Source organism: Candoia aspera, chromosome 2, assembly GCF_035149785.1.
Source record: "Candoia aspera isolate rCanAsp1 chromosome 2, rCanAsp1.hap2, whole genome shotgun sequence".
NCBI lineage: Eukaryota > Metazoa > Chordata > Lepidosauria > Squamata > Boidae > Candoia > Candoia aspera.
In genome coordinates this window covers 212,098,576-212,124,400 of record NC_086154.1, presented here as the reverse complement: position 1 = coordinate 212,124,400, position 25,825 = coordinate 212,098,576, and the positions used below count along the sequence as shown (strand labels likewise).

The window sequence follows — 25,825 nt, the reverse complement described above, 5'->3', positions numbered from 1 at the left end:
CTCATGAATCCATAATTAGTTAATGTTTTTACTTTTGTCTTATGCCCCCTCTGTGATAGCTGAAGCTGGCAAGGCCAAAATCAAAGAACCTGAGATTGAACAGCACCATTATCAAAACAAATAAACAAACAAATTACAGCCAAAGGCCAACAAAAGGGAAAAAAGACAAATACAAAAAGATAGTCAAGTAATTAACATAGGAGGAACTTAGTCTTCAAGATGCATCATCTGCCACATTCTTCAAACTAGGTGACATAACTTGGTAATTTTGTAAATGACCAGAGTGTTCTTTGCCAAGTAATAGGAAGGCTAGTGTGGTAATCATCTGTCTGTCCCAGCATTGTTACTAAAAAAAGGAAGAAATTTAATTTGGACATAAGGCCAAATAAAACCTATCGTGTAAAAGCACATGTGAAATCATTTCAATTTCTTCCATATCACAAGGGCACAAAAGCAGCAAGTACAGGAATTTTTGGTATCAGTCCTGCAGCAGTTCAGAGGGAAGGGCATTGCAATGTGCTCTTATAAAGGCACATCAATTTTTAGAATGCAGTATACCAATGTGTAAAGATAAGATGCCATAGCTCTCCATCAAATATAGCTGACCTAGACTGAACGTGTCCTAACAGCCAGGAACCATGCTGAGACAAGGAATAGGTCTCTAGTGTTTATTTACTGCTACATAACAGAGAATCCTAACAAACTGAAGAAGCGTGGGAAAACCCAGACATATAAACCCCAAAGACTAAGGCAGGCCCGATCTGTGTCTCTTTGAATGGCCACCTAATTCCTCAGTACTACGCATGCGCTTTACAGCCTGGATGGGAGCCCCCTGCTCGCCATCCTCACTCATGACAAATGGTAGCTCTAAATCCAGGATGCCTTCTGTTACCAGTTCTTTGGGCTGCTCCCTATTTAATGTATGTAGGCCTTAAGATATTATTTTCCGGCTAAGGGCCTTCTTCTAGCTAGACTGGAAATTATCACTGAAAGTGAGGTGGGGTATCACAGATGCAGTCCAGTTCAGTTTATGCCAGTAGTTAACAGCTGCAATTCAAGGACATAAGAACAGCATTACAAATTAGAAATAGAGAGTAAAGCTCTGAGAAACCTAGATTGTATGATCTCAAGTGTCCTGAAGTTACCATATGGGTCATGTGTTGACCCAAATAGAAGTTCTACCAGAGCCTTTCCGTAAAAATATTTGATAGCAGGAGGAAGAAAATGATCTCCTCACATATGATAGAATCACAAAATAGTCAAATTATAGTGCAAAATTGGCAACATAAGGTATTTGAAGGAGTTAAGTTGTTCAGTTGTATGGTTACTCTGCCTATGAGCTATGGCTCTTCTAGAGAAGACTACTGCCATGGTTTTTTTGATAAGTGATCATCAATTGTTTCTCTTGGTAATGTAACAGCCCTCTTTAGATCCATCTGTGTTAGGGATAGAATAACGGCATATAGTAGAACTGGGAGTTATCTATTTGACCGTTAGGGGTATGGATTGTTTAATTACTTGATCGAAGTGATTAAAGACGTTGAACATAACTGGGGCTGAATTACAGCCCTGATGGACATCTCTAAAGTTAGGTATATAATTGCAGAAGAGTCTTGCTCAACTGTATTGGACCTGCAAGGAAGATCTTTTACGCAGCTTACCAATCAGCAGCAGAAGGTTTTTGGCAACTGTTGAACATAATAAATTGTGACATTGAATCAAAGGCCACCTTGGAATCAATAGAGATGGCTTATAAGTAACTCATCTAGTGAAATTTTATTTTAGCTAAGTGTTGTAAAACCAGGCAGTGATCACTATTTGATTTACCTGATCTAAAACCAGCTTGCTGTTCCTCTAGGATGTGATCTTGGATAATCAAATCCTCCACCTTTGTAGTTAGATGCATGGCATAAATTTTGCTAATGATGTCAGGACTGCTTTCAAAATCCTCCACTTCCAAGACTGAGAAACAAGGGGCAAAAAGTCATTATCACATAATAGCAGGAGAAAAAGACAAAAGATTTAAATCCAGGGGCTATTATAAATAGCTGGCTTACTTGCAGTAGCTGATCTCCTTTGCTTCTTGTACGTGCAATAAAAGTAATGTAACTATCTGAACCTAGTCCTCGACTCTATCACCATTAGTTCCTGAGTATTATTTCAGTTTCTAGATGGAAATTTATTGCCATGCCTTGGGAGAATGTCTGACACCTCTCCCTGTTGCCCTGCAAATTATACCATATTTCAAAACTTTGGTCAAGCTTTAGGAAACATAAACACTTTTCTTTTCTTTTAAATTTAATTCAAGATACAGCTCTTAGGCTATGATGATCTTGTACACACTTTATTGGAAGGAAGTTGTGATGAGTTTGGCTGGATATCTAAGGAAAAATACATACAATTGGCAGTAAGATTACTGTATTTTTACAATATTACACACTTAAATGATAGAATTATTGATCACAGCCTATATATCTCCTTTTGGCTGTATTTTCATATACAAATAATCACAAAGGAAAAATAATATTTTACCAGGTAAGTGGGATGCCTAAATATCTAGCATAAGAAAATCACTGGAACTTCTATTAGCATTTGGTGGTAGTATATAATTCACCCTGGGTTCAGACCCTCAAAACCTTATCCTTCTTCTATATGAATTTAAAGAAATTCTCCACCGAGTTTTATGAGAGCAGATCTGTGCCATCTGTTAAACTAATTATGTTGTGACAAGGACTCCAGCATTGAAAATAATCCTCTTATGTCTGTTGTTGTTGTTTTTTTTAAAATGCATGAAAACAAAATAGGTTAAAAAGCCTCCATCAGGGAAATTTAACAAAAAAACTGCATCAGAAAGATCTGACTTAATTAGAGGAACTTACACTAACAGCATATGAAAGGAAATTGAATACAAAGGCTTAGGGTAAGTTGCTAAAGAAAACTAGTTTATATTTTCATTTACTTAGAACTTACCTTAAAAAATCTATGTGCTATAATACTCCATTACTACAGAAACAGTAAAATGCATTTCACAGAGACCTTTTTTTCTACTCTAGACTTTAACTCAGGTGCAGCTGCAAAGACAATAAGAGAACACACTGCTTTCACAACATCTGCCCTGTTTGTGCAGCAGGAATTTCATCTGTAAAATACTTTTTTAAAAAAAGTTGAAAGATTAAACTCTATCAAATCTTACAGCAAGCCCAGAGGAGGAAGGCACATACAGTATAATTTGTTAGCCAAACAATTCATACAGAAGATGAATTTAACCTAGAGGCTTGTTTTTTTTTAAAAATCACTGGGTAGCCTCAACATATGACATACCAATTATGCAATGCTATTAAAATCACAATGTAAGATATCTAAGCTCAATACATTTGCAAAGAAGCTGCGGTCACTGGTTAGAAAGTAAAATTGCCCCAGGATGCTGCAAATGCAGTTTGTATACATGAATGTTTACCAGTAGAGATGAAACATGGTAGGTAAATATACCAATATTGTAGTTACTACTGTGAAGGTAACAGCAACATTTGGTTTGTTAGACAGTATGCTTCTTAATATTAGGGACTAGGGATTCACAATATGAGATGGTAATTATTATAATTTCCTGCAGGAGAACCTCTCTGAGGCATGAAAAAAATGGATGCTAAGTTAAATAGGCAACTGTTATCACCTGGCATGACACTCAGGCCTTGATCCCAGAAAGATACACATTCAAATGTTAAATCATAAATTCTAAAAAAGAGAAAAGTAATATGTATGTATGTATGTGTGTATGTATAATGCAATTTCTAAACAACAGTGCCACCCAAAGGTTTGTAAATCGCTAATCTACAACATAGAAATTTTGATTAATTATCCTAAACAACAATGCCACCCAGGGACCATTACTCATTAGTACACAGTTGGTCATGAGATAACCTGATTATTTTAAAAAGTAAATTCTAGGGATTATAAATTCATTAATGTACATTTATTTAAAGTCTCAGACTTTATTTAAAGTCTCTGTTTTAAATACTTACACATTCTGCATTGTACCGTAGCTCTGTTGATACCAAAGTCTTTACAATGGAAATATTCATGCTACATTTTCATAATTGATGCATAAAACATTGCATGTTTTTAAAAGAATGAAAAGGATAGCATAACATGCCAGCAAATGCTATAAAAGTGATAGATTTAAAATGGTATAAATTAAAACAGATTAGATCTAAAGCCAGTTTCCCAATACTTCATTATTCTTTAATATGATTTAAAAAAGAGAGAAACTAGAATGTAGGGGGGGGGGTTGATGTCTCTGAGTCAGTCTTGACTCCTGGTGACTGCTTAGGGTTATTTTTTAATAGCTGCAGTCATAGCAGCACTGCAAAAGAGTGGGGAACTATGGCCTCCTAATTTTATCAAGTACCTGTCTAGTAAGGTAGTCCGAACACAGTAGTTCCTCAATATTTTGAGTACCAGAGGATTTTTATTTTTGGTTTAGCTGTCAGCCTGTGTCCTCCTTACTTTCTCTTAGGCAAGTAAATTACTATCACTAATTCCTACAGGGCAATTAAAAAATTGTGTATTGGGACACTCCACTACAGGTAGTCCTCGACTTACAACCATTTGTTTAGCAACCGTTTGAAGTTATGACAGTGCTGAAAAAAGTGACTTGCAACCAGTCCTCACACTTACAGCTGTCAGCAGCATCCCTGTGCTCACATGATCAAAATTCAGGCACTTGGCAACTGTGCCAACTTACAAAGGTTGCAGTATTCCTGGGTCACGTGATTGCCATTTGCAACCTTCCCAGCTGGCTTCCAACAAACAAACTTGATGGGGGAAGTCGGATTCACTTAACAACTGTGGCAAAAAATGGTTTTAAAATTGGACGTGACTCACTTAACAACCACCTCACTTAGCAACGGAAGTTCCAGTCCAATTGTGGTTGTAAGACTACCTGTATATTCATTGACACAGTGATCACACAGAGATGCACTCAACATGAACACACATGGTTTCTGCATCATACATTCTTTTCCCCTCCACATCAAACTGGCTCTCATCCCTATATTACCAACACACACAATGGAAAAGGATTCAGAAAGTAACACGTTTCTATGCTTAATGCATGACTTTCAAAAATACAGAATGAGGTGTCTTAATGCAAGTTATATTATGTGGGCTCACTAAAATCTCTCCTCTAGTGGAATTAGTTGAAGTTCAGTTTTAGCACTGACAGGAAAACTGAAATGAACCCAAGATAAAAACTAAATTGTTACCTGCTTGTGGTGGTGGATAGGACCTGTATACAGTAATAGGTAAAATATTTTGAGTCAGAACAGATGGTACAATTTGAGTCAGAAATACCATTAAATTTTGGTAAAAAGGCCTGCATTAGACCCTTGTTAATAATATCTTTTAAATACATTTACTCAGTGTCATCATTGTTATATTTTAACATGATTATTATATTTGGCTGATATATTTATGCCTTAACATTTTAGATACTGGCTTGATTAGGGTCTTAAAGCATTCTCTAAGGATACAGGAATTTTGTGAGGCAGATCTGATGAGGGGGAAAATACATGAAAAACCTTGCACCTTGAGTTCCATGATGGAAGACACTGGGGTTCACTGTTTAGGTTAAACAAACAAAAATCAATATTTACACTACTTTAAGGACCTTTAGGCAGGATAAATATGATGCAATAACTCTGCATAAAACTAAGCCTTTCTTTATCCCCCTCATTTTAAGAATTTTGTAGTACTATACAGTAATATCTCTAGTTATTTTATGTTCTGTCAAGAGCTCCATGCCTATCACATTCTTCTAAAATTCTTTTTAATAAATTCCTTTCACCTCCCTTGTTGTTACTATTTTAATTTTATCTTCCTGATTTTAATGGCAAGGCAAGACCAATATTCTATCGACTTTTCTTAAAGTAGAGAAATTATAGGTTCGTACTCATTGGATCACTAGCATGTGGTTGGTTCGGGTGAAAAAAATGAACTGGAAAACTAGGAGTAGTAAAATGAACTATGTTAAAGTAAGCATAAAGAACAAATGCCAAATTTCCAGTTTTCATATGCAGGTCAAAAATATAATTCTAGAACAGGAGCACGTACAGATCAAGTTCTGTACACTGATTTCATTTAAAAACTGGACAAGAAGCCTTTGTCAACCCAATCTGTTGGAATAGCTCTCCTTCAGAGAATGATTGACTCTTTTGGTAGACAAAGCAAAAATTGTCACATCTTTGTGACTGAAAAGCCAAGCTCATATATTCCATATTCCGAAGGATTTTTAAATAGTGAGAAAAAACAGCCTAAACTGTTTTGTATCATTAGGGTTAGAAACAAAACCCCAGTAACCTTGACCTTTCATTATTTACAAGAAAAAGTATTTCTTGTAAAGAACACAGTGTCTTGCTCAGTGTAATCCAGTTATTTCATCTTGTCTGGAATAAGCCCAAAAGAATTTAAGGCCTCTTGTAGAGGTTCAATTGTACCATAAGTGGGCAATGTTGTGTCCACTTAACTGTGTAAATTCACTGAGTTCAAATTGGATTTACTTTCGAGTAAACATATATAGGGAATGCCTCAAACTGCATTCCCATAACACACTAAAATGGGCTGGGCTGGTGTGATCTCAGACACCTAAGTTGAGTAAATCGTGGTTCAGCTAATCATGGTTTGATTCCAATACCCACTACCTTAAATCGTGATTTCTCATGGAAATATTATTTCTGATACGCCCTCCGTTCAATCTTTCGAAGTGGTCCTCGTAATACAGTCGCATTACTTTCCTTGTAACCATAAAGAGAAAGCTAGAGCGTCACCCGGAAGCCGAATGGGGGAGAGCGGCGCACGCGCGCTGTTTCGTTTGAGATGCTGGGAGGAAGCGTGGGGAAGTAAGAAGACGCCCCTGGGAGAGCTCAGCGCTTTCTTGGTGGTGAGGAGCCTCGAGGGGCTGTGATGGCGCAGGTTTTGAACCTCAACAATGAGGTGAGCTTCTGTCTGTGGCCGTTGCCTCATTGCTGAGAGGCAGCCTCCTGTGTTAGGGTGGCACTTCGAGTTCGCGTAGGAAACGTGGGGAGGGTAAAGGCGTGTGCTTCTCGGTGGGTCGCTAGGCTGTGGGTGGCTTCTCTCCTTTGTGTGCCCCCCAAATGTGGCAGAGGTCCTCCGTCATCCCTAACACTAATGGGCACGCTGGCTTGGGGTGATGGAGAAGTCCTATTTAGCTGGAAAGCGTCGGGGAGGAGAGCGCGTTCTTAGAGGGTGGCAGTGGATAAAAGGGGATGCGGAAGCTCCTAAGCGTAGCCCTCCCAGCGTTTTCAGATAGGGTTAGTGACGATGCTGACTCCTGCTGGTCCCTGTACCATCATCAACTTTCTGTGACTGGAACTGGATTCTGACCTTGCTTTTGATGACTCCATTAGCAACGTTTACCCCGGAATGGCCATTTGAGATAACGAAGAAGAAAAAAACTGGAGGTTACTGCCGTAGCCAGTACTAAAGTAAATGATAACTGTAATGTGCAGGTGGCCACATGTGGGTGATGATATGCATTCTACATTTATATAATAATTTTCAGAGAGTTGTCTCAAAAAAGCAGAATCTTAAAGCACCTCAAAGACCAGCATGCTTGTGAGTCTCTCTTTTTAAGATGTTTTATCCCAACTTTATTGTTTTTATAAATAACTCAAGGCGGGGAACATATCTAATACTACTTTCTCCTCCTATTTTCCCCACAACAACAACCCTGTGAGGTGAGTTGGGCTGAGGGAGAGTGACTGGCCCAAGGTCACTCAGCCAGCTTTCATGCCTAAGATGGGACTAGAACTCACAGATTCCTGGTTTCTAGCCTGGTGCCTTAACCACTGGCTCTTTTGTATGTTGGAGTCCATGTTATTAGATTCCAGATCACAAAAGCTTAAAACAGGTGTTTTTACTGTATTTTGTTTTATATTTTGCATTGGTGTCCAGCCTTTTTCTTTGAGAAAGATGACTTGCATTGGGGGGGAGCCTCCCCTTATTTTATTCTCCTATCAACAATTTACTGTGAAGCAGGATGCGCTTAGAGAGACTGTTCCCAAAACATCCAGTGAATTTTGTGATAGAATTTGGATTTGAACCTAGGAGTCTGGTCCAACATCTTAACCACTATAGTCCCGATGTCTTGAATTTCAGTTCCTATCATTTAATATAAACATACTGTAGGAGTCTTTCCTAGTGGGGAGCTTGTTTTGCCATAATACATTTGACGGTCTTTAAATTGCCTCAATAGAAAGGAATAAAAGCAGTGTATGATATACAAATAATTCTAAATTTACATGTTTGTATTCACACAATGTCCACATGCAGATATGTTTTTATTTATTTGTTTGTTTATTTAATTTTTATCCCACCTTTATTATTTTTATAAATAATAATAAAAATAATATTTATTATTAATATAGGTTGAACTACTCTTATTAGTCTATTAAATATTGACTTATGAAGCAACTAATTCTTGGCTGTATAATTTTTATCTCTTTTATAATGCTAATTTTAATCTTTAAGGGAGACTATCCATAACCAGGAACTATCATACCTTAAGCCAGGAGTATGGAACCTGCAGCCCTTAAAATATTACTGAATTACAACTCCCAGCAACCTCAGTTATCATGTCAATCTTAAAGCACCTCAAAGACCAGCATGCTTATGAGTCTCTCTCTCTCTCTTTTTAGATGTTTTATCCCAACTTTATTATTTTTATAAATAACTCAAGGTGGAGAACATACTTAATACTACTTCCTCCTCCTATTTTCCCCACAACAACAACCCTGTGAGGTGAGTTGATCTGAGAAAGAGTCACTGGCCCAAGGTCACCCAGCCGGCTTTCATGCCTAAGGTGGGACTAGAACTCACAGACTCCCAGTTTCTAGCCTGGGGCCTTAACCATTGGGTTCTTTTCTTTTTCATTTTGGATAAGGAAGTTGGACAAGATGCTGATGACCATTTTGAACCCATAATAACAGTAATGGCTATTGCAGGTATGCAAGTAAGTTGGAGACAGGATGCAGAATATGATGGTAAATGTGTGAGTGAGGGCAGAAACTAGCTGACAGGAAATAGTCTTGACATGTTTCCAGACCTTTGGTGATTTACTAAGCTGGCACTTATAGCTTTAAAGGGTTGGGTGGGTTTTTTTTTTGGCATATAGTGAATTCTTTATCCAAAATGAAAAGGAAAATTATTACTCACATAAAGTCAATTCACATAAGGCAAGGGAAGCTTGTATTTGTTTTCCAGTTGGTTCCTCATTCATTCTCACTATCTTCACAAACCACCTCAATGTACTACTTTTGTATTGGTCATTCACTTTTGTATTGAGACATTTTCATTCAGCAGACATTCATTCCTCACCCTATCTCTTATTATTTTACCATGAGTAAATTTGGAAGTGTGGGAAAATTATTTGGCTGCAAAATGAAAGCAATAACAATGAGCTTTGAAGTATTTGCAAATAAGGATAGGGTTACTCAAACCTCCTTGCCATTTTCTTGGCTAGATTATTGTCTGTACACATATGTTCTCAATAATGAATTTAATGATTTTCTCATTAAATTCAATTATGAACTTTACACACAGGGCTTGGTGGGGGGGTTGCTTGCTTCAGTTTTAAAGTTAAAATCAGTGTAACCCTGAAGTAAATATTTTTTTTTACTTAAACAGGGTCTTCTTTTGAGTATCCCTATGTAAGATTGAAATGAGTGGATGTAAATGAACAAATATCAAGAAGTCTACTATGTATGAATTTGTGCAAATATTTCTTGAAAATGTTGCTAGGTGGCAGCACAAAATAAGTAATGGATTTCTCCCTTTCTGTCACTACTTGTACAAGATTTCTTACAAATAATTTTAATTTTCAAATTGATTAATATAAATGTATCAATTTGAATAGGGTTCTCGGCAAAATTATGGAACCTATTTTAACATAAGTGGGTTTTTTTTACATATATAGGTAAATATATATAAAAATAAGTAAATATTTTTACTCCATTGAATTTATAGATCTGTTTGAAATAAAAGAACTTCATCCTTCTTTACTATAAATGAAGAAGATAACAAGACCTTAAATATATTCTTGAGATATTTATAGGAATGGAATGAATATTTCAGCTTTGTTTCTCCTATGGATCCTTTTATTACATGTAATTTTTTCATATCAACAACACATTGATATTTATTGTTAAGTTAGACTAAAACTCTATCAGGGGTGTATAACTTTCTTTGGACTAGGGCTGGGCTTGGATTTTGAACTGCATGCAGGAAACCCCCTTCCAAAAAAGTAGTGGGTAGGACTAGGACAAAGTCTAAATTTTTATTTGATTTCATTTATATATAGTGAAGATTATATCTACTTCATAATGATTACTCTTCAACTATTTCAGTTTTTTTCTTCCTGTCATGTTAAAAATTACTCTGTGGTAACAATTTCTGGAGATCTTTGGGGGTTATACCCAAAGTCTTCAGAAGTCCCGGGTCACATTACAAAAATGTTTAGAATGACAGAAGCCAAATTTTTAAAATTGACTTAGTAAATCATTTTCTAGCCTTTGTAAGTTGTATATTTGAACAAGTCAGGAACTTCTGGCAAAAAATCCCATAAAATCTCTGAGTTTAACTTGCCTTATAATTTCATAAAAATGTCTATATAACTTATAAACATATAAATAATAAGTATGATTTTCTTCTTCTGGAACCAAAAAATAGAATTAAAAAGCTATGTTTAAGAGATTGGTTGAAGGCCAAAGTACTTTTAAAAATTTTTTGAAACTAGTATAAATTTCATAATGTTCCATATAAAGCATTTTACATGTATAGTATTGCATCTGAATAGTTTACAAAACTAGATACATTTTGTGTTGTACAAGTAGAGACTTTTGTGTCAGATTTCAGTCTGATTATTTGATATCTCACCTTTCCTCCAAGAGTTTCAGCTTATATGGAGATTTCCCTTCAATTTATTATAGTCCTTAACAACTCTTCATTCAGTAATTAGCTAACAGCAGAAACCTTAAGGACTTTATATTCCTAGATAATTTGCTACACTGAAGATAAGAAAGAAGTCATATAAACAAACAGCCTGCTGCAGAACTCATGTTTTTATATAGGCCAGTTCTAGGGTTTAAATCTCAAGTCTTTTTCTCCCAGCTTTTTCAAGTTAACAGACTCTTTGCTGTTCTTTCTCCAGCCATAAGATTGGAGTGGACTTACTCAGTGGTTATAGAACAGCAGGTTGCAGTTTGAGGAGTCCTGATTCTTACCTCACCAGCTTCAGTATGAACTGAACTCTGAAACTTCATAGCTCATGTTATTTGTCTTTACTTTTTGTTATATCCAAGCCCCAATAAGATCTCATTTTTTTGTTCCTCTCTTTGGTACACCACCACTTCCTCACCGAGTCTAATGACAGGATCTTTATTCAGAAGCAGCCTCTTACTGTTATAACTTGTTAAATATATTTTTAAAAACGGGTCTAAATTATATTCATGTGATGTCAGAGTATTTTCAGAGTCTATTTTCCTGTTCCCAAGAGAAAATCAAAAGTCTACAGAAGAAAAGGATAGAGCAAATAATTAAAGCATAGACCAAATATTCTGAGGTGTGTATTTTTAGAGTTCTGTTGCAGCTCCTAAGGTCAGTTGCAACTGCAAAAGGACAGTTTAAAGGATCTTATATGGCTTGAAGTTAAAAAAAAATACAAACCTGAGCACCCAGGTTCTCTAACCAAAGCTCATAATTCCTCCTTTTATCTTGCAAGATGAACACACTCTTTGGTTTGAGGCTAGGCAGCTGTGAACCTCCGTGGTTAAATTTATTTGTAAGGACATCTTATTCCTTGCTATTGCTCTTGTTTTTATGCCTATAGCGTATGTACACGAGAAATCAACTTTACTAATCAATAGAGGGATGAAATTAAGTGCATCTGTTTTGTTTTCTTCCAATTTTTGGTGATGTTATGAAAAGGGTTTTATAGTATAGATGTTGCTTATTCTTGGTCTACATGGTTTATTTGTATAATTACATTTTTAATAATTGAAATAAATAGAAGATTTAAGCAAAGACCCTCAAAACTACAGATATTTTCCATAATTTATGGCTATTGCTTTTCAGTTCTTGCTGATTGCTACTGATTTGTTGTCTCTCTATAGTTATGTTGTCCTCTTTTCCTGGCTCTAGGTCTGGCAGAAGAAACTTTTTAAAAATTGGAATGTTGCTTAGCCAATAACTTAGTTCTTTGTATTTATGTCATTCGTTCAGGGTAGACAAGGTCAAGAAACAGGCCAGGCAGGGATTTCAGGAATGTTCTTTATTGTATTAGGGTTAGAATAACAGAATCTTGAAAGATTCTCTGTCAGAGTTTCTCTCTGCCCCATCTTATGCCAAAGAGAATCAAGACAGGGTTATTTTGAGTTTCTTTCTTCACACTTTCCTCTCTCTCAGAACCAAGTTATCTTTTCTGAAAGTCTCCCCCCACCCCTTAATGGCTCACTCATTTCTTCCCCATTTCCACGCTCAGGTTGACATTCGTTCACAACTTTAAAAGATTCTAGAACTGAAAAGCCAAATGGTATGTAGAATTATAAATAAACAGCCTTCTTTCTCTCCTCCCTCTTTTTGATGGGATTAGCAAACTGCTACACTTTGACAGCTAGTTGAACTTATCCTCTGTTTCTCCCCAGTAGCATTTTGACCATCTTCCGACCTGGGAGTCTCATCTTCCAATGGTATACCGACATATCTCTGGCTGTACTGATACATTTAGTTTTCACGGCAAGAATACTGGGGTGGGTTGTCGTTACCTTCCCCAGGTAACTGCAAGAAGATCAAACCAGTCCATACACCAGGAGATAAAGCCAGACTGCTCACTTGAGGGAATGATATTAAAGGCAAAACTGAAGTACTTTGGCCACATAATGAGAAGACAGGACACCCTGGAGAAGGTGCTGATGTTAGGGAGAGTGGAAGGCAAAAGGAAGAGGGGCCGACCAAGGGCAAGGTGGATGGATGATATTCTAGAGGTGACAGACTCGATCTTGGGGGAGCTGGGGTGGCGATGACTGACAGGAAGCTCTGGCATGGGCTGGTCCATGAAGTCACGAAAAGTTGGAAGCAACTGAACAAATAAACAACAAACACTTTGACAGATTGCAGTGTAATCCTGTAGAAATCAATCAGTGTTATTGTTAGTAAAGTGAATATAAACTTGCAGCCGTAGTGTGTTTGATACAGTAATCCTAAATATTGGTTGGTGTGCTCCATCGTATGCAAATAAGCTGTGAGTGGTGGCCTTGGAATCTGTAAGGATCCACTGTATGCTCCAGAGTCCGCTCACACAACCACCTAAGTTCCTCAGCCTTAGGGAGGTAATGGAAGGTCAGATAGACAGTATCTTGAATGTTGTGGTTTGAACTTATCCTGATTATTGAGAGAATATAGCACAGAAGCTGGTAGGAGTAATTTTTTGAAGATTAAGAGAAGCAATAACTTACACCATTTTGTCATGTTTTATGTAGCTTTCTCCACTTTCTAATGGCTATAGAATCTCCCCCCCCATATCATCATCCCGAATCAATCCAATGTAGGATGAAGGCCACCTCATATTAAGAAGGTGCAATCTATCATGCTAGTTTAATGCAGACTGGTAGGTAGATGTTTTTCAACTTCCAGTCCAGGGCAGAGAGAGAGTGATTGGCCCAAAGTCATCCAGATGGTTTCTGTGTTGGAGAGAGAACTAGAACTTGATTCTCTCCACTCCTAATCATTACTTCACACTGGCTCTCATATATAGCTTAAAAGTGTAAAATAGTGGAAAGGAACCATTCTTATGTCTCAGTCTTTTTTTGATTCTTCAGTAATACGAGTAGTAAGTTTATAATTATGAATGTAAGTTCATTAGTAAGAATTTCCTATAATGAACTGAACAATGCTTAATTTTTTTTTCATTGTCTGTGAAATAAGGTCAATGTTGTAAGCAACCTTTCTTAAAAAGATCATAAAATTTCCAAGCTCAGAATATGAGATGGAATTCAGGCAAACAGCATTTTTTCCTGAGAACCTTTCCAGCAGCTCTTCTTCAAGTTTAGATTGCCACATCATCAGCGTCGGGACATTTAAAGTCAAATTGTGATCGGCCTTTCAGGCATATTTGCTTTCAGCAGCTTATGACAGTTAAAAATAAAGCACAATAGGTATATTTGCAATATGCTGAAATTATTAAATGTTTGTATGTGTCGCAGAGTATTATCCCCCTTCAACTCTTCTGCTTGAATAGTTTGTATAAAATGTGTGTGGCTGGGCCACGTAGGCTAGCTAGAAGTTGACAAAAATAAAACATGTGGCTTCTTACTTGGCTGGTGCAGAATAAAAATATGCAAGCTAAGTCATGGGAACTTGCTTGTAGGCTATATTTAAAACAGTTTTAGCATAGCTGTGATGAAAATGATGCTTATTCTATACTGGTGTCTGAAATTCATACTTCAGACATCTACAGGTGTCTGAAGTATGAATATAAAAGGCATCTGGCACAGTTGACCTATAGTGATTGCTCAGATCTGTCAGTGCAGATATCCCTCTAATTCTGGGTAATTGATCCCGAACTCCTGTGTGTAATTATTCCTTCCCCTATAACCCTCCCCCTGCCCCCCATTACGCTGGCTCTTGGCCACCAAAAGATTGTCCTGATCTACTTTAAGTTTGGTCTTTGGACTAATAATTAGTTTAGTGTTCAAAACTTATTTTAATTCATGGTTTTCTAATTGGAATAAATAAACTTTTATATTTCAACCCTGAATCTTTTCCTAGATGTAAACAATACTATTGGTATTCATGTAATCTTCCACTTAACTTGACTTTATTCCAGTGCGTAGGCATTTAGTTCAGTATATGGCAACAGCTGTTTGACTCTGGAACTTAAGCAGGGTCAGCCCTGGTTAGTACTTGAATAAAAGAATGCAAGTCAGGGTGGGTGGGGGTGGGGAGAAGAAGGAAATTGCAAACATCTTCTATACTGTTGCTGAGGAAAGTAGTCATTAGGTGTCAAAGTCAAGTCAAAAGGCATCTTTACTTATATAGACATTTAGCCAATTCTAATGTGTATGTTGGAATAAGAGTTTTCAGATATCAAAGTGCATATCAATTCCTCTCTTTTTTAAATTGTATGATTGTTACTACATGCAACATTGCCTAAAGTTTAAATTGGACATATTTTGGGGGGGTGAATATTGGAAAGATGATAAATAGAACATTCATTTTTGCAGTTATATTTATAGCTAGACTGTCCTGACTTCCAGGAAACACACTGAGACAATGACTTGGTCTCTAATATTTATTACTAGTACTTAACAAGAATCCTAACAAACTGAGGAAGCGTGGGAAAAACCCAGCCATATAAACCCCAAAGGTTAAGGCGGTCCCGATCTGTGTCTCTTTGAATGGCTGAACAGTTCCTCAGTGCTACGCATGCGCTTGACAGTCTGGGTGGAAGCCCCCTGCTCGCCATCCTTACTCATGACATCACCCTCCCCTCCAGATTGATATTCCATTTCAGACCCCTCCCCTCCAGAGTCTTGATAAGATATGTTGTCTGCTTAATTGCTTGTTCCTCCCTCTTTCGATGGGAGTAGGAGTTTGTTAGGATTGATGTCCTGACTTCCAGGAAACACACTGAGACAATGACTTGGTCTCTAATATTTATTACTAGTACTTAACAAGAATCCTAACAAACTGAGGAAGTGTGGGAAAAACCCAGCCATATAAACCCCAAAGGTTAAGGCGGTCCCGATCTGTGTCTCTTTGAATGGCTAAACAGTTCCTCAGTGCTACGCATGCGCTTGACAGTCTGGGTGGGAGCCCCCTGCTCGCCATCCTTACTCATGACATAGACAATATGCAATATTTCATTTTTTCAATGACTTCCTGTTCCAATTGCACCAGCACAAGCTTCATATTTTTATGAATTTGTCATATCAGTTGGGAAGACGGGTAAATATATAACTGCCAGGGTGGCATGTATTTGATCAGCGGGCAAGGTTTTATGAGGAAGGAATGGATATTTCCCCACCTTTAATTTTCTGCTTCTCTCAATATAAATTTTAAAACTATACATCTGGCAAACAGTCTCACATAAACACTAATTAAAATGATTTTTTCCTTATGTAGCATAGAATCAACCAAGAAAATAGCATTGGCAGCCAGAAAATTTTGTTTCTTCTATGAACACATTGCAGGACTGCACTTCTTAGCCTCTGTTGTGATATCAAACAAAAACAGTTAATGAGAATTGAAAGTACTCAAAAATTGAATGGAAGGTCTGAAAAAGGCATAAATGGAGTTCTAAACAGGTCCTTTATGTAACAGCTTTTTGCAGATCTCTCTTCTATCATTATTTCAGCTAGCTTGAATATGAACTCCAGTACCTTGTTTAATTTATATATCTCCAAATCAGTGAAGGTTGGAGTTAATGCCTTTGTCTTAACTAGTAGCAGTGCATCATTTGATTGGTTACCTGTTCTGTTTTTCTCAAATTGAATGTAAGGATATAATCGGAAAGGAGGAAGTTTGGTAGCTGGGTTTAAGAATTGTCTGTCAGATGTGAATCTGCTTCCATTGATAGAATGAAGGAGAGAGTGGAGTCTCACGGCAAGCTAGAACTGTAGTTAGGAATTATCGCATGCAATTGGCTTGCCTGAGGAGGAAAAAGGAGATTCTAAGTGTGTCCTTATCCCATATACATATCTAATACATGGATGCATAACCTTTAGCTCTCCAAGAATTTTTGTGTTCATGCAGCCCCTCCGTAACTTCTTTCTTCTTTGTCTCATCCACACACTGTCAGGAAAAATTCCACAAGCTCCTTCTATGGTTCTCAGCCCCAAAACTTTTGTGCACTCATGATCTTGTGTAGGGCAGGCAAAAGTTAGGTTCATAGTAGTATCCCTTTCCAGGCTCCTAGAATTCTCAAAAGGGTGGTTTTGTGGTCTTCTCAGCTATTGGTGCTAGTGTACTTCAGTCTCCATGTCCTAGGATGGAGTTTTGGGAAAGGCCTGGAGTTCATGGCCTCCATGGCAACCATGGGTTTATCCTAAGTAATCTCAGATTTAGCTCACATTGATGGTCACACATTGAACTTGGTCTTAACCTCAGAGCAGTTGGCATGAGAACTGAAAGTGGAGTTCTGTTGTGGTCCAATTACTTCATGAGTCGTTTTAAAGTTTGTCATCGCACTAAACCTCCAGAGGTTGGATGGACCCAAATAAGATGGTTTACTCCAGCTCCAGGATAGGTCCTTTATAGTCTTTTCAGATCTTAATAGTATTTGATACCATTGAACATGGTATCCTTTTGGATGACCTGTGGGGGCTAGTTATAGAGCACAGTCTTGCAGTGGTCATTCTTTAGTAAGTAGTTCTGTTCTGGTGGGGGTTGAAGAGTTCAGCTCAATAGTTCCTCTGTTGTGGGATACCAGAGGGCTCCCTCCTTCCCTTTTTAACATTTACATGGCTGGATCTGCCTGGATGCGAACAGCGGAGGATTGGTGGAGAAAAAGCCCCGGATGAGCTGACTTCCCTAGGAACGCTGCTGGCCAGCTGGTGCGAAGCTAGCTCACTCTCTTGTGGCTCACCGGTGCAACAAAGAACTAGCAACTATCGGCGCCAGAACATCTACTGTGTGTAAAAACATTGTAGACTCCCTGGCACTGTATGCCATACAATCATTGTATGCCATACATCAATCAATCAAACCATTTACATTAAGCCACTGGGATAGGACATTCATCAATTTGGGGCGAGGTACTATTCATATGTTGTTGATCCAGATAAACATCTCCACCCCTGTCCAGGCTGGTAACGCAGTGGATGTCTTCATCCAGTCCTTGGAGGCTTGTCAGGGTCTAGGTTGGAAGAAACTAACTGAATTTAAATCTTAGCCAGATTGAGTTACTGTTTGCCCAGAAATTATCTGATTCTCTGCTCCAGTGGATGGGATAACATTTCACTGAAGGAGTAGGTCTGTGATGTGGGATTCCCAGAAGTGGTCAGTATTGACCCCAAAGGGTTTATGGAACTATCCAACGGGTCTGTGTTGTTGTTATTGGTAGTACTATTCTTTAAAGTAGTATTTATTAAGTTATTTTCATATAATAAATGTGTGGGGGTCAATGAACAATCTGAAACTTCATGAAGAGGTTGATAAGCTGAACATTTTAGGGACCCCTATCCTAGACTCATGGCTACTGCTAGGTAGGTAGATAGGTAGAAACTGAGGCTAGAAGAGTCTGCCTTGGCTATGGCTGGTGCACCAGTTGCAACCTGTTCTGGTTACAATGCCTCACCTGCCTGTTCTCCTGTGGTTTAATTCAATGTGCTTTATATGATACTGTCTTTGAAAACTACTAGAAAACTGCAGTTGGTGCAAAAAGCAATAGCCTGCAGTTAGAGACACTACTTTCACATTACACCAGTGCTGTAAATTCTGTCTCAGCTACCAATAGACTTCTGGGTACAATTCAAAGTCCTGTTTTTGATGCTGTATGAGTTAGTGCCCAAGTACCTTCAAGATTGTCTGCTTCAAATACAGTGTGTACATCTGGTTTGCACATCTGGTTTGCACATGGTTTTCTGAGAATTCCCCTACAAGAAATTCAGAGGAGGAGCCAGAAGTCGGTGTTTTTCTGTGGTGGACCTTATCCTCCAGAAGAGCTGCCCCACTGGAAATCCAAATGGCACCCTCCCTTTTGGTGTTTTAGAAGGCAGGAATAAAGCCAGGACTTCTCAAGGCAGGGCAATGCCCACACCAGTATTCCTTCAGTTACTATAAAGTGACTCCAGGAAAGCAGAAATAGAGGATTTTTTATTGCTAAAAAGCAGCCCTTGGAAAATTAACCATGAGAGAATTTCAGCCTTGGGTTGTTGAAGATTCCCAATTCCTTGTGGTAGGAGAAGCATCTTTCACTTTTACAGATTTTCACCAATGAAAGAAGGTGTTTCAACAACAACTGCAATATTTCTCATATCTAGGAAAATATATATGAACTCAGTTATGTTAAACAAAAGTAAAACATTAAAAACTGCTCTTTAATGCATGAAATGACCTAAAAATACAAGATCTGTAACTAGTCTGATCCAGAAGATAAATGTTTTACAAAAGAACAATGAAATGAAATGTACTATATAAATTGAGGTTGTAATTGATTCATTTTTTTAAAAGTTATGATTAAGAAAACTGTGTATAAACCTAACTGTTAAGAAGGTAGTCAGTTTGCAGCTTCTGAGGTCCGTGGGGAAAGCAGATTATCTGGAACGTTTTCATTCAGGTTTCAGATGGGGACATTGTATGGAGGTAGTATGGATCACTCTTGTTGATGACTTGTGGAGCTGCAGTGGTGATGGTAATGTAGGTATCCTGTTTGTTTATTTATTTATCAGATTTGTCACTGCCCATCTCCGAGCGGAGGGACTCTGGGCAGTTTACAATATAAAACAATAAATATATAATAAAATTTCAATATAAAACGCACTACAAAACAATTTCACAGAGCTTGAAATCATTTTTCTTGATCTCTCAGCAGCCTTCAATACCACTGCTTGTGTATCCTCCTGGACTAACTATGTGGACTAGGAGTGGGAGGCAAGATATTATGGTAGTTCTCCTTTCACCATAGCCAGTTCCACTTAGTATAGATATGGGTGGTGGTGGTGTCTAGCCTGAGGCCCCTGAGGGATGCTATAGGACTCAGCACTATCACCCATCTACACAAAACTGTCATGGGATATCATCAATGTGGATTCAGAAATCATCAATATGCTGGTTATACCTAGTTGCACATCTCAATCCCAGGGTGACCAAATAATGCTGTTGAACTCTTGTCCCATGCCTGAAAGTTGTTGAGATCTGGGTGAGGAGGAACAGGCTTAAACTCAACCCTGACAAAATGAGCGACTCTGTTTTTAGCTGTGGATTTTTCATCTTTAGTTTTGAATGGGATATCGTTTCCCCAGACAGAACTGGTATGCAATTTGGGGGTCCTCCTGGATTCACAGCACCTGCTTGAAGAGGCTAAGTGATCCATTGCCCAGACATGTCTGGTACATGAATTCCACCCTTTCCTAGACCAGGAATCCCTTTTCACAGTCATTCATGCCTTAGCTCCCATAGCAATGTGCTCTTTATGGGGCCGTGCTTAAAGATCACTTGGAAATTGCAGTTGGCCCAAAATGTGGTGGAATGGGCAGTTATGGACACACCTCAGTATGCCCGTGTAACATTCATTCTACTACATAAGATGCATTAGTTATCAGTAAGCTTCTGGACACAAATCAAAGTGCTGGTTGTGACACACAAAACCCTTCATGACATAAGGTTTGGATCTCTGAAGGACTGCTTTTCTCCCATTGTTTCGGTCCCTGTCCAGTAAGATCTGATAGGGTAGGCATGCTCCAAGTCCCATATTTAAAAGAGCGTCCTTTGATGGGAGCTAGACAGCAGGACTTCCCCATCATGGTGCCTGCCATCTGGAATAGCATCCCCATGAAATTTTGAATTGCCCCAACCCTGTCATTCTTTGAACAGGCCCTGAAGACTTGGCTCTTTTCCCAGGGTTAGGAAATCCTTTTGTGGGAATTTTAATGTGCTAGGTGTATTAATCCCCAGGTTATCACCTTTCTTTATTTTTATTGCATTGGATGTGTTTTTAACATGTACTCCACCCAGAGTCAGTATGAGTAGAGCAGCCTAAAATTTTGATTTATCAGGGGAATAAAAGTTTAAATAAAGCAACCTACATTATGTGTGAACAACAGAATTGTATCATTTGGACCACAATAATTCATGCTACTTTACCTCACTTTATGCAATTCATGTTATCTTTGGATGCAGGGTAAATTCTTCAAAAATGTGTTGGCTTTTTAACTGCAGGCAGCTAATAATATATGGGTGCTGCCATGTGTTAAATTTTTGTGCATGATGTTGCAAAACGTTGACGAGTGATCTTGGAAATGGAATTTGGACAAACAGCACTTGGATGGCCATAAGCAAAATATCAGCAGATAGGGATTTTGAAAGGGTTACTTCCTGTCCATTTATTCTTTTGATTGCAGTAGGATTGGCATGTATTGACTTCCAAATGCATATGCTTAGGATCGAACTTAAGGCTACCTTTGTTTTATAGCATGATCCTCCAACTAATTCAGCTCTGTTGTATAGCTTTTAGATTAATATTACTGTGAAATTCTCTTGGATTTGGGGGATCTTAGTTGGGTATTCAAGACAGAAACTCTGATATGGGAAAGATGGCATAACTTGATAACACTTACTTTTACTCCATAGTGGCTTTACTCTATTTATACCTTTATTAAGATCTTTGTCCCCATTTGGTCAAACTTTCCAAAGAGTATTCTTTCATTTTTGGCTGTGGGTTAGCTTAAACTGGACGTCTTCTCTCTGTCAACTTAAAAACAAGCCCCTAATGCAGCCAAGCATAACATTTTATTCTAATGCAATATTTCTTTCCAATATTTGCCACCCCTTACAAGGTCTTTACAATGTATAAAATTTGGATGTGACTCAGTTTTTTAATATATCCTCTTAACATTCTGCTGTCCTCCCTTTAAAGCTTGTCTTAAATTTCTTGCAGGTTGTTGGATTAAGTTGAGTGTACTAGGCACTTTTTATTTTAAAAAATGTAGTATGGTTGCTCTGAGTATAATTATTACTGTAAATGCTTGTATGTGTGCGAAAGGAAACTGGAAAGTATATTTGATTCTCAAGAAACCGAATCTTTTAAGTTTTCTAGAAGATAAAAAAAATTCTTATTTGGCTGAATAAGAAAACTTTTAACTTTAAATTATTTTATAAGAGGCATTTATACAAGTTATAATGGAGAACAGACATAACATCACAAAATTAATGGCTATGTGTAGTATGTGAGAATCACCAAAGTGAATTAGAAAACAGAATTTGAAAAATTGAGAGTAAAAGGTGATTAATGGCTATGTCACAGTGACAATATGATGGATTGATGATATGTCATCAAGTCAATGTCAGCTGTTAGCAACCATACAGATAGGTTTTCTCCAGGATGATCTGTCTCTAATCTGGTCCTTCAGGTCTTCCAGTTATGCACCCATTGTTGCTGTAATTGAATCCATCCACCTTGCTAGTGGTGGTTCTCTTCTCTTTGTAATTAGAGACAGAATGTGTCCTAACAGCCAGGAAACACGCTGAGACAAGGAACTGGTCTCTAATGTTTATTGCTAGTACATAACAGGAATCCTAACAAACTGAAGAAGCGTGGGAAAACCCAGACATACAAACCCCAAAGGTTAAGGCGGTCCCGATCTGTGTCTCTTTGAATGGCTGACCAATTCCTCAGTGCTACGCATGCGCTTAACAGTCTGGATGGGAGCCCCCTGCTCGCCATCCTTACTCATGACAGAATGCCTGTGAATATTAGGTGGTGTAGAACATGGCCAAGAGAGTGTTGTTGCCTCAATATCCTGCTTGATCAAAGTGGGAAAGGAGTATTGGACTAAATAGTCCTTTGGATTCCTCTAGGATGGCATTTCTTCTGTTTGTGACCAGCAGTTAGAATTTGCTGTTGGTTGAATTAGTTCCTAAAATATACTCTTCCTCCACACAGCATTCTAGAAAAAAGTAAATATTGGATAGGAAGTTAAATATATATGTTTTAGTGCATAATGATCTGCTGTTATTCTTTAAATTGTAGGTTTTTGTATATGCCAGGTTGTTGTCATTTTTACTTATTATAGCTTGTAAACTTTTCATCCACATCAGCTGAAACTCCTATGCAATATAGTTGATGTACTTTTTTCCTCTGGATGTAGGGTTTTAAAAGTTTCTTCCCTGTGACTTTGAGTCTTTAAATAGCTACATGCTAGGCAGAAATTCCCTTGGTACAGTTGTTCATGCCATGGACATTCTGTGATGATAAGAGCTGTACTTGTTTAACAGCTGGTTACATGCCAAAATCCAATGTCAGGAGACTTTTGGTGAAGCTTGGCCAAAAAAAAAAAAAAAAAAATGAAGTACCAGGTTGTTTTATTTGTGATGAGAAACATGGATGTGTGGGCAAAATATGATAGAAAACTTGGTAGGAGATGAGCCTTGTTGACCTGAATACTTGACGGAAAGCTTTTAAAGCCTGACCAAAAACCTGTAACGAGAACCCCAAATTTAATTTAGGTACTTTTTATAAATAAACTCTTTTTTCATATCCATACCTAAAATAGCTATGTAAGCTTCTAAATAAAATATTTTTTTTTCCTTTTTACATGATTATTTATTGAAGTTATATGTGTTTGAGCATATTTCCTTAAACATTATCAGGAATAATATTTATAGACAAGTATTTATTATTGCAGGGGTAATTTATTTAACTGTGCAGTCTGTAAGAGGATTTCTAAAAAAAACTGCTTCCTGTTTATATGGCATTAAGAAGAGTATTGGTTAATGTGAAATATTCATCTTGGACAGATTTCTTATTTATGGCTCATTGGTTTGAAGATGTAAACCTTTTTACCTGGCAGTTAACTTCTTGAGTTTTTTTTTTTAAGTTTTACTTCCTTTTTAAAATCAAATTTTACTTGAGGTGCCATTGCCCTGTGTTTAACTCACCTTTTTGAAACTGATCAGCATAAGGAATGCAACTCATGCCCCTGAAATACAGCATTTCCATGCTGGTACCTGAACTATAGTCCTTCTCTCAACTTAATGCCTTTTTCAGTTGCTGCAATGGTTGTATAATTGTGAATTTTCTCTGGGAGCATGGCTGAGAATTCTTATTTTTAGAGTGGCATTTCACAGATGTTTGGCATTGAGCCTTACTGGCTTGCCCATATCCTCCAGATCATCATTTTAGGAAGTGACTACCTTGCCTACTTTTTGGGGGTGGGTGGGTGGGAATCAGATATTTAATCCTTCGTTTAGAGATTTACTAAGTAGTCATGTAGGAATAGAACTTATATCCTTTGTTACAGATGCTTTGTGGAAGACAGATTAAGGTGACTGGCTCTTTAGACTCATCTTCAAATTAAAATATTTCACCTCTTTTCTAAAAGTATGTTTACAGATATCAGCTAGGCATTCCCTTGCTGATGACAATTCATTTTTTCTTATATCCACTATGAGGACATCCTTCAAACTTTTGGCTATCATGGATAGAAATATACTGTCTTGAGGTAGCCTTTCTGAAGGTGATAACTCCAACACATAAAGCTACTGAAATGGGTTCCTTCAGGATGGATCTGATATATCTTCAGGTTTATCCAGAAACAATAGTTTTATGTCTTGAATCTATCTTTCTCCCAAAGATGAATTTTGATTTTCACTATAATTAACCTTTGCTACTGTGTACATTTGTCATTTTTCCATCTTTGTACCTGGAGCACTCCTTCAGTGCCTGAATGAGACGAGCATGCAAATATAGATAGGAAAGAGCTGTTTTATTTCTCCTCTCAACAGTTCCTCTTTTTTGATGGTCCAAAGAAGGAACATCCAATCTGTCTTCAGAATTTTTCAGTTTGAATTAATGTGTTGTATTGTGTTACCAGCTGGAGCACTGCCCTGCTCCAACTTGTCTCTGGGATTTTTCTGTTACCACTTTCTCTGTCTTTGGAGCCTTTTCCACCAGATTTTCTGCTTCTGTATTGGGCTGGTCTCCACTGCTCACATTTCTGAAGCATTATTGCTTGAATTTGTGAGCTCAGGCAAATGCTATGTTTAGTAAAGCTGTACTATCTTCTTTGCTGTCCTAACTAGAGTACCTCACCATCCATCTTATAAGATTACAATTACAATTCATCCTCATGTGTGATATACAGAGATCATACTGAAGAACAAGTTTCTTACCTGTAATTGATTCTTTGAGTGGTTGTATGTGATTCATACAACCCGCCCACCTCTCTTGTTCATGTGCCTGTATTAGTGGGCATTCCATGCTCATGCCAAGTGGGTGGGTATTCCATGCTCATATATGACTTCCCATCGAACATCTCAGCAATATAAGTTACTAGTAGAGCTTCCATGTGTGATTCCCTAAATGGCAAATCAGCATCATAGTTACAGATAGGCAAATTATTGTAACTGGCAGCATTCACACATTGTGTCAGCCATGGTTTGCTTTCACCATGGTTTGCTGAACAAACCCTAATAGCTTAATTTACATATAATGTAAAACCATATTACATATAACGTAAAACCATAAAACCACTATAGATTTACAAACTGTAGAGGCTCCTGCATTACACTAAGCCAAAACCAAACAAGCAATATTATGGCCAAATGTGTTGGTTGAACACAGGCTTTGATTTTCTGCCTAAAATATGCATGTAAAATGAATATATTCTTGGTTGTCAGGCAAAATTGGCTATTTCACCGCAAAATGACATTTACGGTGAAGAGTGAGTAAATAAAAATCTTCATTAGCATCATTCTAAATTATTTGCATGATTAACTGAAGGAGGTCTTGTTCTGTAAAAGGCTTAGAAGAAATGCAGGTATTTGGTGCATAAATGAATAAAGTAATACAAATAAGCTGTCTTTGCCTATTGTCTATGTTTGGTCTAAGAGTTTTAAAATGTCAGCCTAAGAATACTTTGCATTTTTTGTAGCTGTTCAGATATTGGGTGTGCTTTTAACTGGTGGGATTTGGTTAACTGGCAACAGGGACTAACGGGATTGCTGTTGCTAAGTGATGCAGTCATGCAACATTGCACTTTATGACCGTATCACTTAGTGACAGAAGTTCTGGTCCCAGTTATCATAGTTAACTGAGGAC

General features: G+C 37.7%; 1 protein-coding gene across 1 annotated transcript in view; it reads left to right on the top strand.

Moving 5' to 3' along the window:
• The first annotated feature begins 6,870 nt into the window (after positions 1-6,870).
• Positions 6,871-25,825, top strand: part of SRFBP1 (serum response factor binding protein 1) — a 51,588-nt gene continuing 32,633 nt past the window's right edge. Inside the window, exon 1 of the mRNA XM_063295303.1 lies at positions 6,871-6,987. Coding sequence (XP_063151373.1) covers positions 6,958-6,987 — 30 coding nt within the window. The 5' untranslated portion in view covers positions 6,871-6,957. The remainder of the gene's footprint in view (positions 6,988-25,825) is intronic.